Source organism: Rhodnius prolixus, unplaced genomic scaffold, assembly GCF_049639745.1.
Source record: "Rhodnius prolixus isolate KJV_2025 unplaced genomic scaffold, Rpr scaffold_6, whole genome shotgun sequence".
NCBI classification, from domain to species: domain Eukaryota; kingdom Metazoa; phylum Arthropoda; class Insecta; order Hemiptera; family Reduviidae; genus Rhodnius; species Rhodnius prolixus.
Genome location: NW_027411634.1, coordinates 8,116,684 through 8,140,082, shown reverse-complemented (window position 1 = coordinate 8,140,082; position 23,399 = coordinate 8,116,684). Strand labels below are relative to the sequence as shown.

Genomic DNA, 23,399 nt, shown 5'->3' with positions numbered 1-23,399 from the left:
TAAAAGAAAACGTAAATTACGGCAGGCTGCCTTTTATAATTAATAAATGGAATTAAAAATTTAAACATGACTATACTTTTAATGATGGTAAGTCATTGGCATTCCTTTAGTGCCTTCTCTTCAAAAATCTTTACACAAGAAGCTCGCCTCCAGAAACAGTCGAAATGAGTTCTAATTAGTTGAACTGAATTATTGTTGCAAAAATGGCATTTTCTAAGTTTGGCGTCTTTGTTAAGTACCTGGCATTTTCAGTCTTTAGGTGAAAACTGTTTTTTTATTTATTGCAAATTATTTTTTTGCATTTAAAGACCCTGCCGCACAATACTGTTATAAATTACTGAAATAATGTGCTTTAACATTTAACCCTTTTTGTTTTCATTTTTATTTATTAGTCAACAACAAAAGGAATGAAATTTTGATTATTGATAACTTCTTGCCATCTTTTACACAAACTTTGGTTCATCAACTAATTTTGCCAGAAATATTCAATTTTTTTGTTGTAACCTATTTAATACTTTTATATTTGAATGTCTAAGGTTGTTTTAACAGATTTCTGTGAATTAATGAGGTGTAAGGAGTGAGTGGAATTCCTGCGTAGAACTCAGAATAAATTAAACAGAAGTAAATTCGGTTGTTGCTGTAAACGTCTTAGTAGTAAATTTAATTGTCATAAATAAAACCAGTAAAGAAATTAACAGTTGAAAGCCCACTTTTTATTGTATTTGTTGAAAACTCTACAACGGAAATTCTTTTCTATCCTTTGGCTTGTCACGTAGCTTGCAGAAGGTCAAGGGTGCGCTGATGGATTTTTTGTTTTAGCATTAATACTTCAAATAATGCTACAACTAAAATGAGTAAAATCCTTGTAAGGTTTTTTAGCAAGAGGTTTTTTAGATATGTACATCTTTCTTTAAATAGAACATGAGACTATTTTAAAAAAAAAAAATTTCCTACCAGCTATCACTTCTTAATTTCTGTTGATAAATTAATTCATTCATTCATCGCTATTTCTTACTTCGTCAAAGTGAAAAACTAGCCTTAAAAGAAAGTACAAAATTTTTTCTTCAACTTTACTAATGAAGTTAGTTAGAATTGCATGTTACAGAAATCTTTTTTATGGAGTGGAGCAATTTTAATAATAGTTGTAGGTAATATTTACATATTGCCTTGTAACTTAAAAAAGAAACTTTTATTATTTATTTATTGTTGACTAGGAGAGGTTAGAACAGATTGCTGATGAGCTGAAATGTGTTAATGAAAAGACTGAAGTATTATTGGATGGGAAAAAAGATAGTGGAGAAACGATTAAGAGTCAAGTTGAAGCGCTGCAAAGTCGACAACAGCAGCTACTTTTTGAGCAGACCCAATTGGTCAATCAAAGTTTACAACATAATAGGTAATTCACTATTTTATAGTTCAAGTGTATAAGCTAGAGGCTAGCTAGAATTTAGGTTAGCTCTGATCTTCAAGATAGTAACTTGATAGCATTGGTTTATTGATAACTACAGTGTAGTTTTCACTCCTTACTATATTAAGAACATGTAGAACCTTTGCTTTGACAGTTCTGCTTAAAACCTATGGATCTTGTAAGGATTATGGTGAGAGGTTAATAACTATGGTGACGTTATGCGTTAGTAAAATTTTTGTTTAATCGTCATTCCCCTCCATCAATTCCATAATCACTTAACATAAGTAAGTAAACCTTGGAAGTTCCATGCCTTTTAGTTGGTGCATTTATTTATGCAGGCAATATAAATAGTAATAGTCATTCTAACGATTAAAAAGTAAATCGCAATGCATTCCTCCAATAAATTTATTCCGAGGTTTTATTGCGTTCAATGTACTCAACACGATTTCAATTGAGAGGGAAATCTGTTGTGTCTCATGTGAATTATATGTGTAGATATCATGGATTATCAAGTAATGCTTATTTTACGGATTTACCCATTTTGATAAATTTCTTCTTGTTTTAGGTTTTATAGAAGGAACAGCACCGGTAGATTAACATATCACGATCCGGAGAGACCTGACACAGATGATACAGACTCACAGTTATCGTATAGTAATGATAGTTCGCCATTACCGGTATGTAAATGTGCAGAGATTTTTTTATTATGATTACTTCTTTCTCGCTAAACATTAACTTAACTAAAACTTAAAACTTTAAATCATAAAAAAGACTTGAATTTTTGTTTTTGTTTATTTCAATACTGTAACAGCTCAAAAATGACCTTTAGCTCATAACTTACAGGACATCGGTGATTCCAGAGATTCAACGAGCCGTGATTACGACCCTTCTGAACATAGTCCGGGTAAACATAATCAGGTAAAACGAGTACAAGACGAATACAAAGAGAATAACGGCTTTGAAACGGACACTAATATGGCTGACAACAATTCTGGCACTAATCAAAATAATTAACAGTGCTTCAATTTACTTAAAAGTGAAAAGTACATCACAATCTGCCTTTTTTTTTTTTATTTTATTTATTTATTTTTTTATTTTTGAAATTTCACTATAGTAGACTAAACTAAATAAACTTTGTAAATACCAGCAACTACGCAACATTTAGTTTACTAATTTGACTTTAAATGATTTGTGCTCAATAGCTTACTCTTTTTTCGATAAGTGTAGCAATTCAAAATGTCGTGGGGCTCATTTTGCTAGACAATATATTTTATTCTTCAGCACACGAACATATTTTATTATACAGGGTGTTTCAGAATATAGTGTCCAAACTGAAAGTATGAATTTAGGACTCGAAAATAAGAAAAACATTTCCCATGAAGGTACGCTTTGTTTATAAAACATTCATGTATAAAGATTTCCATTTTATGAATTATTATTTGGTAGGTTATAATAAAAACTATTAATAGTGCCTATTAATTATGAATAGTGTCTTACTGTTATTATTATGTAGAAAAAGATTTACATAAAAGATTATGTTTTTACATATTTAATGGGAAGTTTGACATTATTTTTTGCAACTAATACGTCTATATTTGGTGATATAGACAATTCCATTTGTAAATCATCTGGAACTGTTTCCACCTCTACACTAAATGGTGAAGAAAAACGTTTGAAACCAAAAACTCGAGATATTTATGTTAAAAAGTTACAAATTACTATAATTATACAAATAACTTTTTTTTATTTTACTATATTTTTTATGGAACTCTTAATGGGCCGAACAAGAAAGTGTGGCGAGCTGCGGGTTGCTCATCCCTAATTTAGAGAGTCCACAGTGCAAATTCCAGATGGTACTATTCCGTACAATGTCAATATTGATATTTGTAGTTAGGGACACAAGGTCATTTTAGCAGTTATACAATCAATTTATCATTCGTTCTAAAATCTTTAGACTCGAATATCTTACATGCAGAGCGTACCTTCACAGGAAATTTTTTTCTTGTTTTGAGGCCCTAAATTCATTTTTTCAGTTAGGACACTTAACCCTGAAACACCCTGTATATAAGCGGTTCCAGATTACAATCAAATATCAATCTGATTCCATCGGTAAGTTTCTATCATATGCTAACACTTGTTACTGAGAGAGCGTTGTTGTTACATGGTATGTACTTAGAATGTTATTTTAGCAAAACATTTTCTAGAAGTAAAGTCAAGTTAATAAATTTTAGTGCATATTAAGGTGCTCTGTAAATTTTGTGTATAAATGGAGAATAATAAAATTGAGGTACTTCTTCCACAATTGAAGATAGACTTGTTTTAAGACGAAGTTTAGATTTCTGGTATTCTGTGTGAAATTTATGTTAAAATGAAGATTGTTAAGATAAGTCAAAAGTTCGCCTACGTCTTATGATTAGTATTTTTGAGTATTATTAGTATGATTTATATGACTACATATAAAATGCATAAATTGTTAAAGCAATCTAGTTCGTCAGGTGTAAAAGAAAGTACAACCTCAAATTCATGATTCGTGAAACTTAGAAATTCATAAAATACACAAAACACTTAAACAAACCTTAGCTTCCATTAACTTTATTTTATGGGTAAATCTCTAAATTCCGACTCATACATCCATAGTTGGTTGCATAAATGGGTTGTTACGACAATAAGCAGGCTGAGAGCGAACCACGCGGTGTGCGGATCGTATCTACACAGGATCAACAAAAGGTCCTCTCCTCTTTGCGTAGATTGCAATGAGGAGGAAGATTTCAAACATGTAATAATGATATGTCCACGTTATGTGGTAGAAAGGAAACGAATGTTTGACGATATATACAGGTATTTAGATGCACCATTTCGCTACGAAGACATTATATTCTCCACCAACAGTTATGTGCTTAAGTCGATAGCAGAGCTAGCAATGAAATATGAATGTATTTAGAAGCTATAGCCGAATTAGAATGAATGGAACAAAGTGCTTAGAGAAGGATTACGTGATTTTAATTTTGGTTAAGCGAGAAGGATGGCAGGAGCACAGAGTGCTGCTCCATCCATTAGCAGTAGTTTATGTAAATAGCGGTATATAGTAGAATGATGAATGTGTGAAGCGAATGTATTTGTAGGTAAGAACGGAGAGTAAGTGATATTCTAGTGATAAGCACCTAGACGATGCTGGCTGTATGGCGGAAGCCAATGCCAAAAAAAAAACAAAAAAAAAACTTTATTTTAAAATGTTTACTAAAATATTTAACTGTTTAATAACATTTTAAGTGTTACATTCAAACTATGTGACCTCTCTCACTCAGTAAGCAGGTTTACCTTATTGCAGAAACAATATTGGAAGTCCAATTTTACAAAACTGATGATTCAGCTACAGATACCATAATGGATTCCATCCCACACTGGTCAAAAAAAGTAAAACAAGCATGTATTGACGGATAAAATGGTCAGAATAACAATTCAATTTTAAAAAACTGAGCTCATAAATACGTTCATTCGGTACTGAACACAAACTAGTTATTCCTAAAAAATAATGTATTCTTTTTAATAATTGTAAGTTTAAAAAAATATTGTAATGAATTAGAGCCCATTAATAACCTAATTTTTTTAATTGATTAAAATTTAATTAAATTTTACGTACTACGGGTAATACGGGTACTGCTTAAACTTTTAATCATTTTAAATCTTTTTTAAATCTCTAAATTCCGACTCATACATCCATAGTTGGTTGCATAAATCCAGAATTAAAATACCTACTTTTCAGGTAATAAAAAAATAAGTTAGGATGGTTCTTTTTTGTGTTTGGATGAAGGGTTGCATGAGTTTAAACAAAACTTCGTTTGCATGCATGGTGGTGGATTGGATTCATTCAGACGATTTATATTTTTAAGAGAGTATTGCAGTAACAAAGCTGAAGAGATATTTATTGTAGCTAGCAAGTATTGTTATTAATATATTTATACATTTTTACTAGACATTGACGTTGACTTGCCAATTCGTTCTTCATTCTATTTAGTTATTATTCATTAGTATTATTATCCAAATTAAATAACAAGATATTTTTTAATCTGATCCTTTCTACCCAAAATCCTAGCAAATTTGACCTCGTAATCAGAAAAGTTATAACGTTTTAGGCCTTATTTTCTGTCAAGTGATATCCTATCCAAAACTTAGCTAATTAGGTTCAAGAAGACTTGTAAGTTCAAATAATTCAATGCTGCATTACAAATAGTAGCCTAAACGCCTTAGTCCTAAACACCAGATTGGCTTAGGTTATATCATTCTTACAAATTTTTTAAGGTGAGATTTAGATTTTTTTTAAAATGGTATGAGCAATGAGTGCAAGACGAGTAGATGTTTTTTCTTCCTATTGAGAAATGTAATGTCTTAATTTGAAATTAAGCTTCTGGAATTGCTGACATCTGATTGCCTCTAAGAGAGAATTTGTTATCACAATCAATACGTTCATTTACTAAATTTAGAACAATTAAAATTTTTAAATTTCTGTAAACGCTACTAGCAACTGAGAGTTATGTCCATAAAAATTGCAAACGTTACCTAAAGTTAGTATTTATAACTTTTAAAAAGATGTGTATAAAACCTATACCAGGTAGAATTGACATTTGATAACTAAGCTTGGTATTAATGTTTTACAATTAACTATTGTAGCTGTTTTTGAGAGAATCCATTCAGCACACTATTACTTAATGTGTTATTTTTCCAAATCCCTGTTTACATCTACTAGTGACAACTATTCCTATTCTGAAGCAAAAATATCTAGAGTTTTAGATGATTGTGTGATTTTTTTAATCCACGCCTATGTACAAAACAAATTAATTCAGTTTACAATGGAAAAACTGGTTCTCATACGAAAAATTTTTCTTTACGTGTAACTGAGGTAGTATTTGTTAACCGTAAGAATACTAATCTAATCATTCATTTAATATGGTTGCCTTAAAAGCATGACCTCAAATCATACTGGTGCACACTCTGTGATTGCAGCTCACATTGATACTGATATTTTTAAGAATCATATCTAACTATAATCGAGCACAATTTATTATGAAAGTTACCCTTACTCAAAATTATGAATATAAAAAAACGTATTTGTACGTATCACAGTTTATTCAAATTAATGGCTTTTATTTACTTTTAGAATGATGGCGATTATGAACATGACATTGCAACTGATTTAAAGTTTAAGAAGCACACTGATGAATGCTACGATGAATCTTTTTATCAGGAAAATAAAATACAGGTCAGCAGTTTGTTTTCCATTATTATATTTTTGTTTCAATAGGATGAAAAAATAAATACCAATTTCAGTCATGATATTTATTTATTGTGCCGCGCTTTCGACCTATCATGTAGACAATAAGCCTGAAGATGATCTAGTCGCTTGTTCAAAAGCTCGCTCGGCTCAATGAATAAATAGCATGACTGAAATTGGTATTTATTTTTTCATCCTATTGAAATAATGAAAGCCACCAAAAATAATGAACGCTATATTTTTATTGTTACATTAAGATCATTAGACTAGAGCCTTCTGAGATCGACTGCTGTGATCTTTGGTTATAATCATTTTCTTTTATGTCAGTGTTACAAATCTGGGCAAGACTTTATTTCAGTGCCACGAAGAGGAGGTAGGGATTAGTATTAAGAGCAGATAGATTTATAGTCTGGGATGTTTGCTACCTAATTTTGGGTAGCGTAGCGACATTCTTGGGAGATCACTTAGCGTCTTTGCGAGGACCTAGCCACTGCTGAGAGCGGATCCTCTTACTCTCGCGATCCAAAGCTTTTGAGCGGGAGAGGTAGATACTTTGGGCCTGTATGCATCATACAATTGTGCGAGCTCGTTTTGGCGGTATATAGTATGTAATACAAATTTTAAAATAAATTCACTATGTGATTTAAAGTTTTGAATATTTATTTTTATAGGTAATCGCCTCCAGCGGAGGAAATATAATCGCAGTAGCTAATCCAGCACTTTCGATGTCTCCAGCCATGGCATTGGATAATAGCCGGGCATCAATAATTCTAAAAAAAGATGCTTTGTCAGCTAGTGATATCTAGCCCGTTCATAAAAAATACCAAAATTTCTTTAAAATAGATATTAGTTGAATTATAAATTAATATCCGTGATTGTAAATTTATATATATAAAACTTGTGTAAATAATTGTAATTTTTCATGTGTAGATAATTTTACTACCAACTTTTAACATTTTTTGCCAAAGTAATTGTATTATTTATGTCTAATTTTCTGTAAATATCTTATTACAATTACCCTGCAACATTTTATTTGTAAATATTAACGAAAACTTAAGAAGAGAAAATGTGTAAATAAATTTAAAGAATGAATGTTATTCAAAAGAAAAATGCCATTATCCTGCTAATTTTGTAAAGAGTTGAAACGTTTATTTCTATGGTTGTTTAGGTGAAGCTGCTTCACCTGTTAAGCCATTTTGCTCTTCCTTAGGAAAGCAGCGTTTTGTTAAAGAATAGTATCTTTCGGTTGTTCTAACTTGAAAAACTTCTCAAAAAACAAATGTTCAACCCCTCCGCGAAGGCAACTTAGAAATAAGGTAAGTTAAATGAAGAAGTAAGCATTAATTCTGAAGTTATATTATAGAAATCTCATGTTGAGGACGTTCCAGCAGAAGCATTCTAAAGAAAATCTCCAGGGAAATTGACATTTCGCAAGGCAGTTCCTCCCTCACCTGGTGGATAGACAAGCTCCCTATGTACCTTAATGTGCACTCTCTTTTCTAAATATTACCTTCTCATCAAGCCTTGTAATTTCCACTTTAAATCTTTGAATTTTGCCAAAGAACTCGTACTTTTTTTAATTTTTTTACTTAATTCTGATCAAAGAATTATCATTAAATCTGACAAATAAGATGAAAGTGGGCGTGGGCCCAGGCAACTCTGTCACTGGCATAAGAATGTTTGACTTCAGTCTCTGCAAGTGAAAAATTTACAGTTTAATTACTTTAATGCAGAGAAATCTTTTTCGGAATTCCGTGCCGCGCTTTCTTGTAGAGCGTTTATCTATCCGTCATCAATGAGAGGATTTTTATACTACCATAAAATAATTTATATGCTTACTAAACATTTTTTTAAAAATTCTTAAACTTAAATTAATATATTTATTTTTAAGTAGTCATTTTTGAAACTTTTTTTTTTCCACAATTTACACTGGTGTTCAAGTATGATTCTAAGTTATATTGATGTGAAGAGATTATTGAAACAAAGTGAGTTGTTAATAATACATCAATTCCTATAGCCCAAGGTGAATGAAAGCTGGTGAGTCCACAAAATACAGCGAATCAATTTCTAGTGTTGTAGAAGATTTAAATTTTTCTGCTACGTTTCTGAAAATTTTCCTCTTCCTTAAATTGCTTTCTTTAATCCTAACTATAATAGCTTTTGTAAGTATGCATGAAAAGCACTGACATTTATTTGAATCTAGTTATTTTAACTTTTAAAAATGTCATTTAGCTAAACTGTTGCAACAACATAAAATAAGAATAAGATGCTTGCATGATCTGAAACATAAGGAAACAACGATTAGGTAAGTAGTACAAATCATGGAGTATAAAAATTTAAGTAGGGTAAACATGGAAAACAAATCAGTTAATTTTTACTTTCATTAAGAACAGTACTGCAATGGTGCAAATTTACAGACCTGAGTGAGTTTTACAGAAAGAACAAAATACGAAACCCCACAAAAAAAAAAGGTTCTTTACACACTGGTCAGCATGACAAAATTAAAAATATTACTCCCCTAATTTCCTGTTCCGCATTAAATTGTGTGCCATGAAGTTTATAGTTAAATTACCTGTGAAAATGTATCCAAGTTTGTAAGAAAAATACCCTTGTAATTCATTTTCATTGATTGCGAAGCTTTTAGTATAAACATCTTGAAAACTTTTCGTTCCTGCGGACGCATTTCATACCAGGGTAGTTCATAGATTGAATTACAGATGTTGGATCCCTAACATAAAAGTAATGGAAATGTGTTAAATTATTGCCAATTTGTGTTCAATGGATACAAATTAAAATATGTTTACCTCTGTTTCTATACGATCTGAAATGTAGCAACAGAGAAACGAATTGAATATGAATAACAATGTGCCATAACAAAAAAGCAAGATTACATACAAACTTTGCCCCTAAAATGTAAAAGATATTAATTAGTGAAATTTATTTGACAACTTAATTAGTAGCCAAACATTATTACCAATACCACATTACATTTAAGAATATGCACTTTAAGCAATTCCGTTACACAAAGGAACTTGCAATTACAAAATATCCACTATGTGCGAGGCGTAAGTATAACTCATAATAGTAAAATATAAAAGACATCATTTAACTATTTTTAGGTATAGAAATAATCTTTGCGTTGATCTTTAATTTGACAGTCCTGGGAATCATGTTAACTCTAGTCAAAATAGAAGTTATAAATAAAGATGAGTGGTTATGCCCTGGACTAAGTAAAAGTACACTGAGTTCTGGTGAAAGTCTAGGAGCTTATCCTTTGTTTTATGTACATATAAAGGAAGGAGACTTTACAACTTATAGTTTGCCGACGATAAAATCTATGACAAAGGCTAGCAGATGTTACGCGCCTTAAATAAATGAAAAAGAGCAATTTTAGAATTTTGTTACTGCACGTTTAGCAGTTACTTTTTGTTAAAGGATTACTTGAAACAGTTAAGTATATAAAAAGAGGTTTGTGTAAGGCAGAAAATTATAGGCGTTGTTCTTCAAGATGACAAAGTGACTGGCGATGTAGCGTTGTATCGGGAAGACTTCTCTTGGAATTAAGCAATCATTAATACAGTATCTGCTGTATTGAAGTTCTGACCATTTCAATTCTGTGTAATGAAACCCTAACTTGATGGCATCACAATAACTTTACAAAGAGTAGGATTTGGACCACCAAGTAGTTAGTTTTTTAACTATTTTTTTTATTACGCTGCTCTTTTAAATAATTACGTGAACTACCTACTTTGTACAATTTTTTTTTGTAACCCATTTTTCGTCACGAAAAAAACGGCCTTGAAAAGATTAATTTTGAGTTAGTGATTAATTGAGCATTTGCCAATTGCCATACATTTACAACCCATTTGTCCAGATTTTGCTCTCAGATTCTATAAAATACATCCAATTAATACCTGATAGAATAGTTCTGCGATTTTACTAGTGGTTTAAAAAAAATCTCTGCTTTAATTAGCGTCAAATTAATCTGGGTAGTCTTACACATCTATCTCCCTGACTCGAAATTAGGAATAAATCCAAGCAGTATTTACATTGACATTCCTTTCTCCCGGACTCTTTTTTTTCTATATTTTTGATTCAAAGTCTAGGTATACTAAAATAATCAGTAAAAATAAAAAATGTAAGTAAAAAGACTTTTCAAAGTGTTACGAAATTCATAGGAAATAAATTAGCTCCTACACTTTCAACTAGAATACTTTGCTCTCTTTGCAACCTATTTAAAGTAGCCCCTTTAGATTAATCTATAAGTATTATAAGTTAGACAGTTCAAACTTTAGCCTTTACTAACTGTGGTTGCAGCGTACAATGAACTGCAAATCGTTACGGCAATAAAAGTATTTTGAAGACCAAGATATAAACCAACAGCATTTTTGAGTGCTTCAAATAACCTGCAATCGAACAAATTTTAGTTAAACAAGAAAGTAAAAGAAAAATAATTAAATAATAGCGTGAGAAATGTGATGGGAAAGACTTTTTTCAGTTACTGAAGTTACGTCTGGAAAGAAGTTTGCTTCAAATTTGGTGTTATAACTAATCGTTATCACGTAAAGAGAAGTGTATCAACGTTTCTTCATCGATCTATGCTTTGTGGGCATCCCTGCCTAACACTTATACTGACACACTCAACATTCACGCATTACCTACTCATAGCTGGCCTATAAAGGCAGTCTTGTGCAACTTCACTTCAGCGAACCCATATGAAAACTATAATCACTCTCTAACTTTTGCACTTGCACTTACATTCCAGACATCTTTAGTCCACGAACAAATACGAAGGGAATAGCTTTTTTATGTCGCAGCAGAGTTTGCTTTACTTTCACTCTTTAAGCAAATCTTAATAGACTATAATTATGAAAGGATGTAATATTTCAATGTAACTTTTTGAGGTAGCCACAAGCTGGAACATGAAGGGAGAATTGTACACGCTGCGATCCGTGGTGGAACCGTCAATACGATTTCCCTTCAATTTTCCCTTCTGTAATTTGTATTTTATACTCCTTCGATGCAAGTAGTTATTCGTCACCCAGTTTAAATAGATTATAAATGCAATACGAGCATGCTACCAGATTTGTTTATTTATTAATTTCCATATAAAGGAATTAATAAATACACAATTTATTGGATGAATAGTTGCAGTATGATAAAATTTCAATGAGAGCTTAAAAAAATATATATCAGTGGGGAATTACATAAGTTAATGAAATGCATAAAATAATAAATTATAATAAGCAACAGTAATTAATAAACCGTGAACAGATGTAAGCAATAACATAGGACAAACTATGGTTATGAGTAGGTTACTCACTTTGAAATTTGAACTTGTCTTCTAACGATGGTCCGGTAAGTTGAATCATAATCACTTTTTAATGATGATGTGTAGTAAGTTTCAATTTCATAATGAAAAAGTTTAATTTCTAAATAACTAAATATGAGTATCAAATCGACAGAAGCGAAAGTACTAAAAAAAGTGCACATAAGACAGAAGGTCCAGAGGATAGTACATATTAGTAGAATCCAATCTTGGAAATATCCAGGTGAGAAACCCATAATTCTTTGAAGCGGTGATAGTAAAAATATTTTGAAGTTTTTAGCATAAAATAAAGAAGCGATTGACTGCAGTAATGGGATAATGTAAACACAACTCCAAACTGTTATCTGAACAGTAACGAACATTTTAATAAGCTTCTTTACAAATTTATAGGTTTCTGCAAAATGATTTCTATCTTCTTTATTGCATTCCATTACTTCTTTCAATTTGCCTAGTAAATGTCTAATTGATTTTTGTTTAAAAAACAGTGTCGCATGGAGGATGCTATTTATAATAAATGGTGGTAAATAAATAAATTTGTCGATATCAATATTTATCACTCCATCCGAATAAATTAGAACCAAATCGTAAGATAAAAAGAAATACAATACAATATTTTGGATAATATGACCGAATAATCTTTTTTTATTTTTATCATGGAAATTCATCGAAAAACCTCCAATTTTCAACGTAGTATGTAACCATTTCAACGGTTCCGATCCTAATGTTGATGGTTCCATTGATTAACCGGTAGGATATTGTAGTGTCCACTGAACAGTGACGAGACAATCGAAAAAATGCATCACCCAAACGACATTTGTCATTTTGAATCAGAAATATTAATATGGTTTTTAAGGAAAATTGAGCATAGTGAAGCAAAATTATAGTTATTATACGTAGTGTTATCATTATTACTGTACTTATAACTTGGTTAAAAATTAAATTAGTTTTTCATTTATTATAAGATAAAATTCTGAAATGTTTTAGCTCCAGCTAATTGCTTTATTAAAAAAACAATTCATTATTTATAAACTATTCCTTGAATCAGTCCAACAAAATTGCTGCATAACAGGTTAATAAAGAGCGAGCAAATTCTAAATAATTTTTTACTTTTCCAGTAAACGATTGCATAAGAAAGAATTGAATAAGAGTTGTCTATCAGTTTTGGGAAACTACTTTCAGAGAAGATATTTTCTTTTTTTGACTCAGATAAAAACTTTATTCGTAATTTTGACCCATCCTCATTCTCAATTGATGTACGCTTTCTTGCGTTTATCCGGAAGTCATGTCTTATGGAGCACACTTTCTAAATTCAAAAGACTGTATTCAAAGAAATAAGCTCTGTTCAAAAGTTGTACTTGTTACGAACAAAATCTAAATTGTGTTAAATCAAGTACTTAAAACAAACTCATCTGATCTGCTCTTATAAGACTAATTCTACGATGAACATAGGTATCACTTCACAGTTCTCCAAAAGCACCTTAGAAATAGCATTGTTGTAGTTGTTGATTACCTAGTTATCTTAATGTAACTTTTGATGGGAGACTCAGGGACTTAAGGTAAAAATCTAAGCATCCCAACTTTTCCTACATATGCGCAAAAAACTGCCTCAAGTGAAAAGTAGTTGGTCTTTCTGACATTTTTAGAATAAGATTCAATTATTTTTTAAATTTCAGAAGCCAGAAAAGTCATTAAAATTTATTCTGAATTAAAAAAGTATCATTTCAAACTAAGTTTAATAAATAATGAATTGGACGTCATTATTCCGCATGCCTCCTTTTCTGCATAATTACACTTCTTAGTCTGGCATTGAATGCTAACATTTTGGTAGAAGTAGTATCAATGTTCGCCCATTTTTCCAGTATCTTGGTATTGTAATTTTACTAATCTGTAATTAATCTTTTTCCGCATTCTGAACTTTTAATCCTCCTAAGAACCATCGTAAACGCTCAATTTTATGTCTCCAACAAAGATCTAAATATTCCTCTGTTTCAAACTTAGCCTAATCCCGTTACTTAAAATTCCACGCTAAATTAGCTTCAATCACAATTCTCTAATCCGCCCTTTTTTTTATCCAGAACACTCCTAAATAATCCTAAATTTAAGTGCATAATGTCGATCGTCCTAGGTTGGCTGACATGTCTGCAGTAACAACTGCTGACTAATGTCTCCCTATCCAGTTTGGTCGCCGCTCACGTTACCGCTAATGCATGCATATTTGTATATACGGGTGTATTCTCAATTAATCAGCATTTTGCCTGTTACATCATTGTATGCAGTCGTGGAATTAGTTATTAAACTAAAAAAAACAACTCAAAAATGAAGATTAGTCTTGTGTGGTGGTGCTTTTCAGCTTTTGATGTTGGGGCAATCCGCGTTTATAGAAGGCAATGAATAAAACGAAGTATATTTAAAACTATTGAGAAATTTGAAATATTTTGGACCATACGACCAATTTGGGCTTATTGAAGATATACTAACAGAAGAAAAATTTCGAATTTGGAGGCCCCAATGCATTAACCGTGCATATAAACTCTTCTATAAGTCTCTAATCGTCAACAAAAATTTATCATTTCTCTCATTGAATATTTAAAATAATTGATTTGCCTCCTGTCTCCTCAAAAAGCTTTGAGATATTCCATTGCTTCAGCTAACTTTGTTGAAATAGATTTGAATGGTGCTGATTTTAAAGAATATTCTAGGTTGCAGTGGATGTGGGACTCGATACACCTGTCTCGTTATGCCCAGGCGACCATGAACGCCATGGTGTGCATCCTCTTTGAGGTCATCGTCCATTAGGCCACTTCCTCAAATAGATAAAAAATAAATATAATCCACTTTCCATGTCAGCTTTCGGTCTCAAATGAGTCCCTCGTACTAAGTTTCCATTTAAAAGAGTTGGCTAACCAGTTTCCGCGGGTTCTTTTTTTTTTGTGAGTAGGTAATCCTATTTCCTAAAGGATTAATGGAAACTCCCTTATTCTTACTCGAATTATTCACAATATTTAGGTTTATTAAGTTCTTTTGTTCCTTAATTATCTTGAAACACCTTCTGATCGTTGACAAATAGTTGGAATTTAGCTATTCTCACTACTCATCGAACACTTAATAACTTAGCAAAATACAATATTTATGAACTTCTTTCTCTCAAATGTGTTTAAACTAGAAATGCGCTATTATCGTAATTACATAATGATAAAATTGCATTATATTGATCCAGTACAAAATTGCCTTTATGGCTATTTAATGAACAAAGTTCACAAGTCAATACAATCCAATAATTATCCAATAATTGTAAATCAACAATTATTATTTCTCTCTCCCAGCTTCTTTACAATTTATCGCTGCGCGAGGGTATGGAAGAAACTTTGTATTATTTATTAAAATAGATTTGAATGCAATCTTCATTAACAAAACGCTCACATAACGCTCATGGTAGCAGCTGGCAAATGGGGCATAAGGTTTCCGCCAAGTCAGCCATCTTCTACGACCACTTTCAAACATTCAATCTATTTGAACTTGCAACTCTCACATTAAGTCCAAAAATTTAAATAAAAAAAAGTTATATCATGTGTAGTAGAGATTCAAGTTTAAATAAATCGGAAAAAAATGTCAAAAACTGAAAAATTATTTATTGAAAGTTCAAGAAAATGTACAGAATTGTTTGCGTCAAATCAACAAAGCTTTTGGCACTTCAAATAACATTTGAAACTTATGGAAAAGGTTATTTCCAAATCAGATGAAATAGGTAATTGATAGCGTGTCTTCAAAAATGAATTTTTTTTTCTTACTGAGGAAGTTCCATAGTTTTAAAACCTGACTGATAATGACATAACTTAAGATTAAGTTGAGATTTTCTTGTGTGAACAAAATGCATTGTTTTAATTTAATAGTATAATTAGCATTTTAAGAAACCTATACTGAATTTTACGACATATTTGGATTGTATGACATATTTGATCATGTTTCACAGAAACTTAGCAAGGGAAAACTGTCTTTGGTTTCAAAACTTTTGAAATGGTAAAATGACCTTGAACTGAAATGAACAGAGAGGTTTAGAATGCCTTCACGGTGACTGATGATGCCTTATGGGGAGCTAACAATCATATCCAACCATAGTCATTCGTTCACTTGATGCAGAAGAGAAAGCGTTACTTCCTTCTAGAGATGGTAGAAAATAGATAACTATCTAGAACAACAGGCCGCCTCGAGGTTGGATTTCTCCTATACTTCTCCTGTACAAACTTTGGACATAAGTTTCTACAAAATATAGTTATTTGTGATGAGAAGTAGATTTACTGGTGAAACCCTAAAAATAGTGAGACAGTTAACTATATATATAAAATATTAGCTCGGAAGATTTCTGAAGTGAGAGGAGAATTAATTACAGTGGAAGAAGGTATTATAAAATTCACAAATCATTTCTTTTGAATATTCTACTAATTCCGGCCAACAGTGATATTAAAGTTATTTTTAATATTCTTGCCTTGGCGATTTGGTTAGTTCTGTTCTTGCAAAATATCTTCGGCAACATATTTTCCTTCAAATTTGATATCACTATTTTTTCTACAGCCCAAACAACAGTTTCTTTGTGGGAGAAAATTTAATTACTTCAGGAGTACAGCCTTATTGTTTAAACGCAGCAATGGTTCTTTCAGAATGGATGGATGGAAGAAAGATGGCTTAAACATTTATTCATAAAAGGTTATTATATTATTATTATTATTATTATTTATAATTTGAAAATTAGTTTTATTACTAACTGCTTTTAACCTACATACAACAGAAAATGCATTTATCTTAATTGTCCTTATTATGTTTTACTTCTGTTAATTTTGTCCTTTACAGGATTTAAATAGAATGCAACGTTATTTGCCATATAAAGAAAAACTATTATAGTCGAGCTTTTTTACCAAGATAATTGATTAGGTGAAGTTTTATTTTGGTCATACAATAATAATTGTCCACCCTATTTGTAGCCAACTTGGATTTTAATTACAGAAAATATGGCAAAGGTGTAGTTTGCTTATAATTGTCAATAATTGTATAATACCTTCTTCCACTGTAATTAAAACATTATTAATTTAAACTTTTCTACACATTTACGTAAGTTTATTTAATAGGTGTTCTCTTTTTGTAAATCATTATAATGTTTGGCTATCATTTCTGTTTGCAAAGTTTATCTAGTTAAACTAGTACATGAAGATGGACCCATTGAACGAACTACGTTTCACCTTTAAAGTTGGTGGATTTTGGTATTATTTTTCAGAAAGAAACGTATTTCAAGTAATCCTACAGATTTTGCACCAAGCTGTACTTAATTTCGCCTTGTTTTTGAATATTTACTGTATTTGTAGAGATGGTTTAAAACAGAGCATGGGAAGTACAATGATCTATTTACCTCCTGCTATTGTTGTCAATGTATGTCATTACGCATTGTATTTCAGACAGACAGAAATAAAAGAATTATTAGATACTTTGGAATCTGTGATGTCTAAAAATAAAGAAGAAAGAGAAATTTTTAAAAATGATTATTTATTTGCAGTTAAAATAGCAAAAATTTCCAGATATACTTTATTTCTTATATGGATAATGTTCTTTACAACGCCACAAATTATGGAATTAATATTTTATCTTGTGGGTTTAAATGAATTTCCTGTCTATGTCCCATCTATTATAAATTATATCTTTATGGAAAAAGGAAGACTACAGACTTGTGTTTGTGGACTGTTTGGAACCTTGTGGACAGCTTGCGCTATGTTCAGTCATTATGGTTTTACAATATCAAATATTACTCTTTTAATATATTATCACATTGAACTAAAAATTTTTAAGCATAAAATAGATTATCAGTATGCAAAGTTTTTTGTGTCTCATCGAATGTATTATGTATTCAAGGATATAATTTCTGTTCAACAAGAATTATTGAGGTAAACTTTTTTAATGATAAGTTATTTATTTAATTGTGAAAAATGGTGCTAATAACTTCTTTTATTTTGCAGAACTCTTCAAGTTCTGAAGAATGTGGTAGCTCTGGCTCTTGGTTTCCAAAATGCAATCATAGCTCTTTGTATTTGCTACTTCTTATATACTATAACTGTGGTAAGTTCAAGAAATTAAATACCAAAAACTTTAAATACAAATTTCAGATTTCATCAATCTAACCAACAATCAGATTTGTTTTAAAGAGTGACGATCATAGCTTTTGTTTTGCAACTGCTGATATTGAATTCTCGTTTTATTTTTTTATTTATTGATTTATTTTTTTTTAATGGTTTAAGGCACGTCAACATCTCAGGTTATTGGCGCCCGGAGCATTTTTCAGTGCTTTTTTCGGCCACCGGACAGTGTTCTCTCGTTACAGACAATACTGTCCATCACCGAACAGTGAGCTGTAAGAAGCTCCTAGAAAGAGAAAATCTAGGGGTCAGCAGCTAGATTCGAACCCGGGATCTCATCGTGGGAATCCAATAGCTAATCCCTTCCCTCGTTTAATTTTTCTTATTATAGTTAGGTGAAAATTTGCGATTTAAGTTTTCACCATTAACATCCGTTTGCCGTAGAAAAAATAGATTTTAGAAAATAATCTCTTTAATTTAAACCAGATATCTTAAAAAATTAAAAATCACATGAATTGGGACGTAGTTATTCTTAGGAGTGAACTAATGTATTCATTCGTCAATCTATTTCTGACACTGCTTTTTCGAAGTTTCATTATTGAAAACAGCTGCTCACAAATATATGATGATGCAAACATTGCTCAAATTCTCTGAGCATGAAATATTAAAGTTGAAAAACTGGATTTCGGCAAGCCCTTATAGAACTCTAATTTTGGAACATTTAGAAATATCTGATTGAGATTATTATTGGATTGGAATTCAGTTAATTCAAGCTGCAGGAGATTATTGTTGGATTGGAGTTCAGTTAATTCAAGCTGCAGGTAAGGTTTCACTACTTCACAGTTTACTTTAAAAGATATACTGAAAATATCTAAATCTTTTCCAATCGCACTAACTTGAATTCTTCTTTCAAATTTACCATGAAGTATCCTCAAGTTATGTTCATAATTACAAACCTTATATTCAAAATTCGCAAAATTATACCAATTTTTATATTACAAGTGTAATTGTTATTTTTAATCATTATTATAAAATATGTCTCGTATCGGATTGAACCTTTCAATGGGCCGAAGTTGCCTCGCGAGCCGAAGTTTGCCCAACTCTGCTCTAAAGTTTAGGACTTGGTCTAGCGAGTGGTGAACTTTTTTAATATTTCGTGTATCAATTTTTTCCAAAACATATTTTTAAAACTTCAGATAACTTTTGCAACAAATAATGAAAAGAATATTTCTGATTGTGAGGAAAAGGTGCTTAAATAAAAATAATAATTGCACAATACATTTATGTAATTTTTATAAAATTTGATTTATCATGTAGTTCGTTTCTTTATTAATATTGTTTGCTGAAGTAGATTCACCTGTTAATTTATTTCTGAATTTATTTTTTATCAAATTCATTTCTAAATTTGAAACACACATGCATTGCCAGTTTCAGCATAGTTTTAGCAATCATATTGACATCAAACTTTTTCTAGGAATTGAATGTTCTACTTTAGACCTTTGGCTTCTTGTTTTCAGTTTTACTAAAATCAAAAGCCTGTTTGATTAACAAGCATTTTTATCTTTTTTTTTCAGAGTGAAAGCAGTTTCGTGAAACTACTTTTTTCCTACGCTTTTATGTTGTATTTAGCAGATGCTTCTATAAGTTGCTACGCTGGTGAGCTAATTGAATCTGAGGTAAGGTCTTAAAGAATATATTTTGTTACATGATTTTTACTTTCTCATATTATTGATGTATTAAAATTTGCGCTCAACCTAGCGCAATTACAATGACAGAGAATAAAGCTAATAAAAAAATAATGAAGTGCCTGAATAGATAGTATTCCATTCTAACAATACAAAGAGGCTTTACTTTTTAATTTACGTTTATAGATCCATTTCTTTTACAAATTCCTTAAAGAACTTTTGTGAAGACCTTAGCTTACTTAGCTTATCAATTTTATAGAGTCATGAAATATTTCAAACACTTTATGGACTACCATGGTATGAGATTGACGCAAATAATCGTAGAATGTTTAAACTGATTTTATTGCAAGCAAAGAAAACAATGAAAATTGAATATAAAGGAACTGCAGCAACAAATTTGGAAAGTTTATTACAGGTTAGTTACTTAAATATGTTTATTAATACATATAAATTTGTTGTATATTTGAACAGTACTTCGAGTAGAATGTTTTCTAATAAATGGTCATTATTTTGCAATTTAACAATAAAAATAAATCGAAATCGATGATAATATGATAATATCTTCTATAATTTAAAGTTATACAACTTTTTCATCTGAGTTTAGATCCTTGGAGACTTGTTTAATATCACTTTTTTATGGAAAAAGAATAAAATTAAGTTATTTAATTTGAGATACTAAGCTATTTATTACCAATACCAAACTTTTTTTATCTACCTTGTTTGCATTGATGATTATAAGTAGTTTTTACTTCGCGTACATCAACATTTCTGGAAGTCTCCACTTCAGAATAGAAGATATTTCATGTAATATTTGGATTATCCGATAGTATTCTAACGAATGCTAAAAACGCTGACCGCTACAGTTTACAGAAGCTCTCAAATTTAAGTTATCCTCTATTTTTAGAAAAGAATATTTTATTTATTGTACTGTTTTAATTATTTCACTTACGAACGTAGGTAATTGGTGGACTTAGTTTTCCATAAAAGTTCTGTTGTGTGGACACGAGAAGAAACTGTAATTGCCTTAAACGCTTAGATTCTTTCGTACGCATTTGAGTTTGTTCTATGAAGCCAAACTGATAACGGTTGTTATCAATAATAAATTGATTTGGCGAAGACAAAAATGATGTGACATTATTTGACTCTATGCAAGTAATAAATAGCCAGAGTCTTATTGACATTTATATTTTTTGTTTACAAAATATTTATGAAAATATTTAACAAGGGTCAATGAATTTTTCTCTGTTTACAGATCATGCAGGCATCCTATTCTTATTTCATGCTCCTGAAATCAATTTAATTGAAGTAAATTGCAAATTTCTTTCAGCAAGAAAGGCTAATTTCCAAGCTGAAGATTAAGGAAATAACTTATTTTTTACAGACACTTAATAATTGGTGCTCATTGCTAGTGTAAAGTGGTTTAAAATGTTAAAGTAAATTCATTGTTGGTGAAGAAAATTCATATTACAGTCATCAGTAATTTAAAAATTTGCAAAAGTTTTGAGCAATATTTTTATGTGTGCTTAATTATTAATTATATTTTTACATTAATCATACAAAAAGGACTTTTAATATTATAACTTTGAAAAAATGTATATGCTTTATTAATTATTACAATTTTAAAATTAAAATTTTGCTAGCAATAATTTCTGATTCGAGTAACTTTTCAATCGTGTGATGAAAATTGAATACAGTTTAGTTTCTGCTGTATTTTTGTTTAAAATAAATTAATGAATCTATGTTTACTAGAGTTCATTCAATATTACTAATTGGCATGTATAGCTAAAAATACGTTAATCCTTTATTTTTTAACAAATGTCAGTTTTAAAGAACTAACTATATGACTAATTACAGAAAGAAAGTTGAGTCAGCGATAAGATATTGATTACCCAATGATTTGATTCGGGCAAACAAACTTATATATTAATATTGAACGGTAACAAATGTATTAAAAAGTTAAAAAAAAAAGTTCAGTTTCTAATTGAGAGAACTATTATCAAGACAAACTGCATAACCTTATAAAATGAAATAAAAATATTTCATTTTTAATTTACAGTTGAAGAAATAAATAATAGCTATTCGTTGAAATAAAATCACCATCCTCGCCTTGAGAAAAGAAATTCATTTACCGAATATTTATTAAATTGGGTAAGTACAAAAATTCATAAAAACAACATTTGTATTCGAACAATGGGGGGGACCTCAAAAAATCTAAAATTACTTTTGGATTTTCCTCTCATTGAAAGTTCAACACAGTTTTATTATATTCTAAATTTTTTTTGGTCACTTTTATACCTTCCATACTTACTTATCTAGACATGTATATAATCAATCTAGAAAGTTTTATTTAAAAGGTCTTGTAATAGACAGTGTTGGTTATAGTAACCTTACCCATTATCACCTGGTCAGGTGATCACTTGGTTCCGTGCGGCTGTGCTCATCATTTATTTATCATTTTATCATTAGAAATCATCCATAACTAGTGAACATATCTTTTTCCATAATTTAAGCTACTATAATTGGAACCTAGTCTAGTGCTTCTCAAATTACAATTTCTGGTAAGTTTTAACCAACGTGAAAATTAAGAAGTTTATCTTTCTTCTTAAAGTTAAGTTTCATTACGGGTTTCTGCAATTTCTGTACGAGAAATTGCGGCGTTCTTATAACTTGAACAGTTTTCATCACAAGTTTCTAGGTCAATTGAAAAACCGGTTACAGTAAGTAGTTAATCCCTTTTCTTTTTACTTGTTCAATCCGCTTTCCTTTATTTCTTTTCAAACCACTTAATTGCCGTTTTATCTCGATATTATTCACCTGTGTGGATCTATAGTTAATTCAAGGGCAACTGTTCTCCATTCAATTTCTTTGTAATTTAAGGTTACTTAAATTTGTATATGTATACTTCTTAGGACCTGCATTTATGCCAGCTGATGGAACGAGTACTCTATAAGTGTTGAGGTCAGCCAGATTTTTCGTAAGAGGATTTAAAGAATCCGAGTTACTACTTATCTCTATTTTTAATCTATATCATTCAGTCTTAGCATCTCCTTCAATCCGTCTCTAATATTTTCTTGTTGAAAGGTTTGGTTGTATTCCTTAACAAAACAATCAGGTCCGCCAGATATCTACTTCTGAACTAGCTAACCTCTTGGGGTAATACTGAGCAAGGTACCCGTTCAAAGGAGAGTTATAGTTCGGAATAAAGTATTCCTTAATTTAGTGTATTTGTTAAATATATTAGATTTTTCTGCAAGTAATCTGATTACACTTAGTGGTTCTCCATTTAAAAGTATATACATGTGAAAATGAATCACATATAAACATTGCTTTAAGCAGAATTGGTTCAAAGAAATTCTAAATTTATTTAAGTCTATTATGGAGTAGATTGTACCAGTTTGTTTAATAATGACTTATCCAAAACTGTTTAATTATTTTTTTTATTTCTAGAACAAGTTTTATGAGCAAATTAGTCAGTCTACATTAAGGCAATAATATTAAGACGTATACAATCTAGATTTTTGGGATCTAACTCAGTAATTCATTTTCTTGCTGGTAAGTACGAAAGAAACGTAACATCTTTGAAAGTTTTGGG

At 30.6% G+C, this 23,399-nt stretch overlaps 3 protein-coding genes across 21 annotated transcripts in view; 2 read left to right on the top strand and 1 right to left on the bottom strand.

Moving 5' to 3' along the window:
• nab (NGFI-A-binding protein homolog) overlaps positions 1–7,774 on the top strand; it is a 70,128-nt gene extending 62,354 nt beyond the window's left edge. For 8 of the 10 annotated variants that reach the window (XM_074142148.1, XM_074142146.1, XM_074142145.1 and 5 more), the window contains 5 exons: positions 1,215–1,396; positions 1,974–2,085; positions 2,252–2,326; positions 6,564–6,665; positions 7,349–7,774. In XM_074142148.1, the coding sequence (XP_073998249.1) occupies positions 1,215–1,396; positions 1,974–2,085; positions 2,252–2,326; positions 6,564–6,665; positions 7,349–7,483 (606 nt within the window). In that variant the 3' untranslated portion in view covers positions 7,484–7,774. Of the gene's footprint in view, positions 1–1,214; positions 1,397–1,973; positions 2,086–2,251; positions 2,452–6,563; positions 6,666–7,348 lie in introns of all 10 variants that reach the window. The other 2 variants (XR_012462707.1, XM_074142151.1) reach the window with 2 other exon arrangements.
• Positions 7,594–14,089, bottom strand: LOC141461271 (odorant receptor 2a-like). Of its 4 annotated transcripts, none has more exons than XM_074142170.1 (5): positions 12,001–14,089; positions 10,984–11,083; positions 9,482–9,583; positions 9,250–9,405; positions 7,594–8,956 (listed from the first exon to the last, which is right to left on the bottom strand). In XM_074142170.1, exons 1-5 carry the CDS (start codon positions 12,741–12,743, stop codon positions 8,906–8,908), a joined length of 1,152 nt encoding a protein of 383 aa, XP_073998271.1. In that variant the 5' UTR covers positions 12,744–14,089; the 3' UTR covers positions 7,594–8,905. The 4 variants fall into 4 exon arrangements, with proteins under 4 accessions (XP_073998271.1, XP_073998274.1, XP_073998273.1 ...); XM_074142173.1 differs by lacking the exon at positions 12,001–14,089 and adding an exon at positions 11,885–11,903; XM_074142172.1 differs by lacking the exon at positions 12,001–14,089 and adding an exon at positions 11,336–11,777.
• On the top strand, positions 11,982–21,548 carry LOC141461272 (odorant receptor 85c-like). 7 transcript variants are annotated; one of them, XR_012462713.1, is made up of 10 exons: positions 11,983–12,035; positions 12,143–12,229; positions 15,977–16,402; positions 16,576–16,707; positions 16,852–17,933; positions 18,006–18,105; positions 19,697–19,798; positions 20,067–20,222; positions 20,765–20,955; positions 21,060–21,548. XR_012462713.1 is itself a non-coding variant. In XM_074142174.1 (9 exons), exons 5-9 carry the CDS (start codon positions 17,203–17,205, stop codon positions 21,105–21,107), a joined length of 1,137 nt encoding a protein of 378 aa, XP_073998275.1. In that variant the 5' UTR covers positions 11,983–12,035; positions 12,143–12,229; positions 15,977–16,402; positions 16,576–16,707; positions 16,852–17,202; the 3' UTR covers positions 21,108–21,548. The 7 variants fall into 7 exon arrangements, 4 of the variants coding, with proteins under 4 accessions (XP_073998277.1, XP_073998275.1, XP_073998276.1 ...); XR_012462712.1 differs by having other exon boundaries at positions 20,765–20,959; XR_012462714.1 differs by lacking the exons at positions 20,765–20,955; positions 21,060–21,548 and adding an exon at positions 18,285–18,943 and having other exon boundaries at positions 20,067–20,102.
• Positions 21,549–23,399: the final 1,851 nt, after the last annotated feature.

Excerpts from the sequence above, each read along its gene's own strand:
- LOC141461271 (XM_074142170.1), bottom strand. The coding sequence starts at position 12,743 with ATGGAACCATCAACATTAGGATCGGAACCGTTGAAATGGTTACATACT. Across the intron at positions 9,406-9,481 it reads CAGATCGTATAGAAACAGAG|GGATCCAACATCTGTAATTC; the intron begins GTAAACATATTT and ends CTTTTATGTTAG. Across the intron at positions 8,957-9,249 it reads ACTTGGATACATTTTCACAG|ATCATGCAAGCATCTTATTC; the intron begins GTAATTTAACTA and ends CTTATGTTTCAG.
- LOC141461272 (XM_074142176.1), top strand. The coding sequence starts at position 17,203 with ATGAAGATGGACCCATTGAACGAACTACGTTTCACCTTTAAAGTTGGT. Across the intron at positions 17,934-18,005 it reads GTTCAACAAGAATTATTGAG|AACTCTTCAAGTTCTGAAGA; the intron begins GTAAACTTTTTT and ends TTTATTTTGCAG. Across the intron at positions 18,106-19,696 it reads TCTTATATACTATAACTGTG|AGTGAAAGCAGTTTCGTGAA; the intron begins GTAAGTTCAAGA and ends TTTTTTTTTCAG.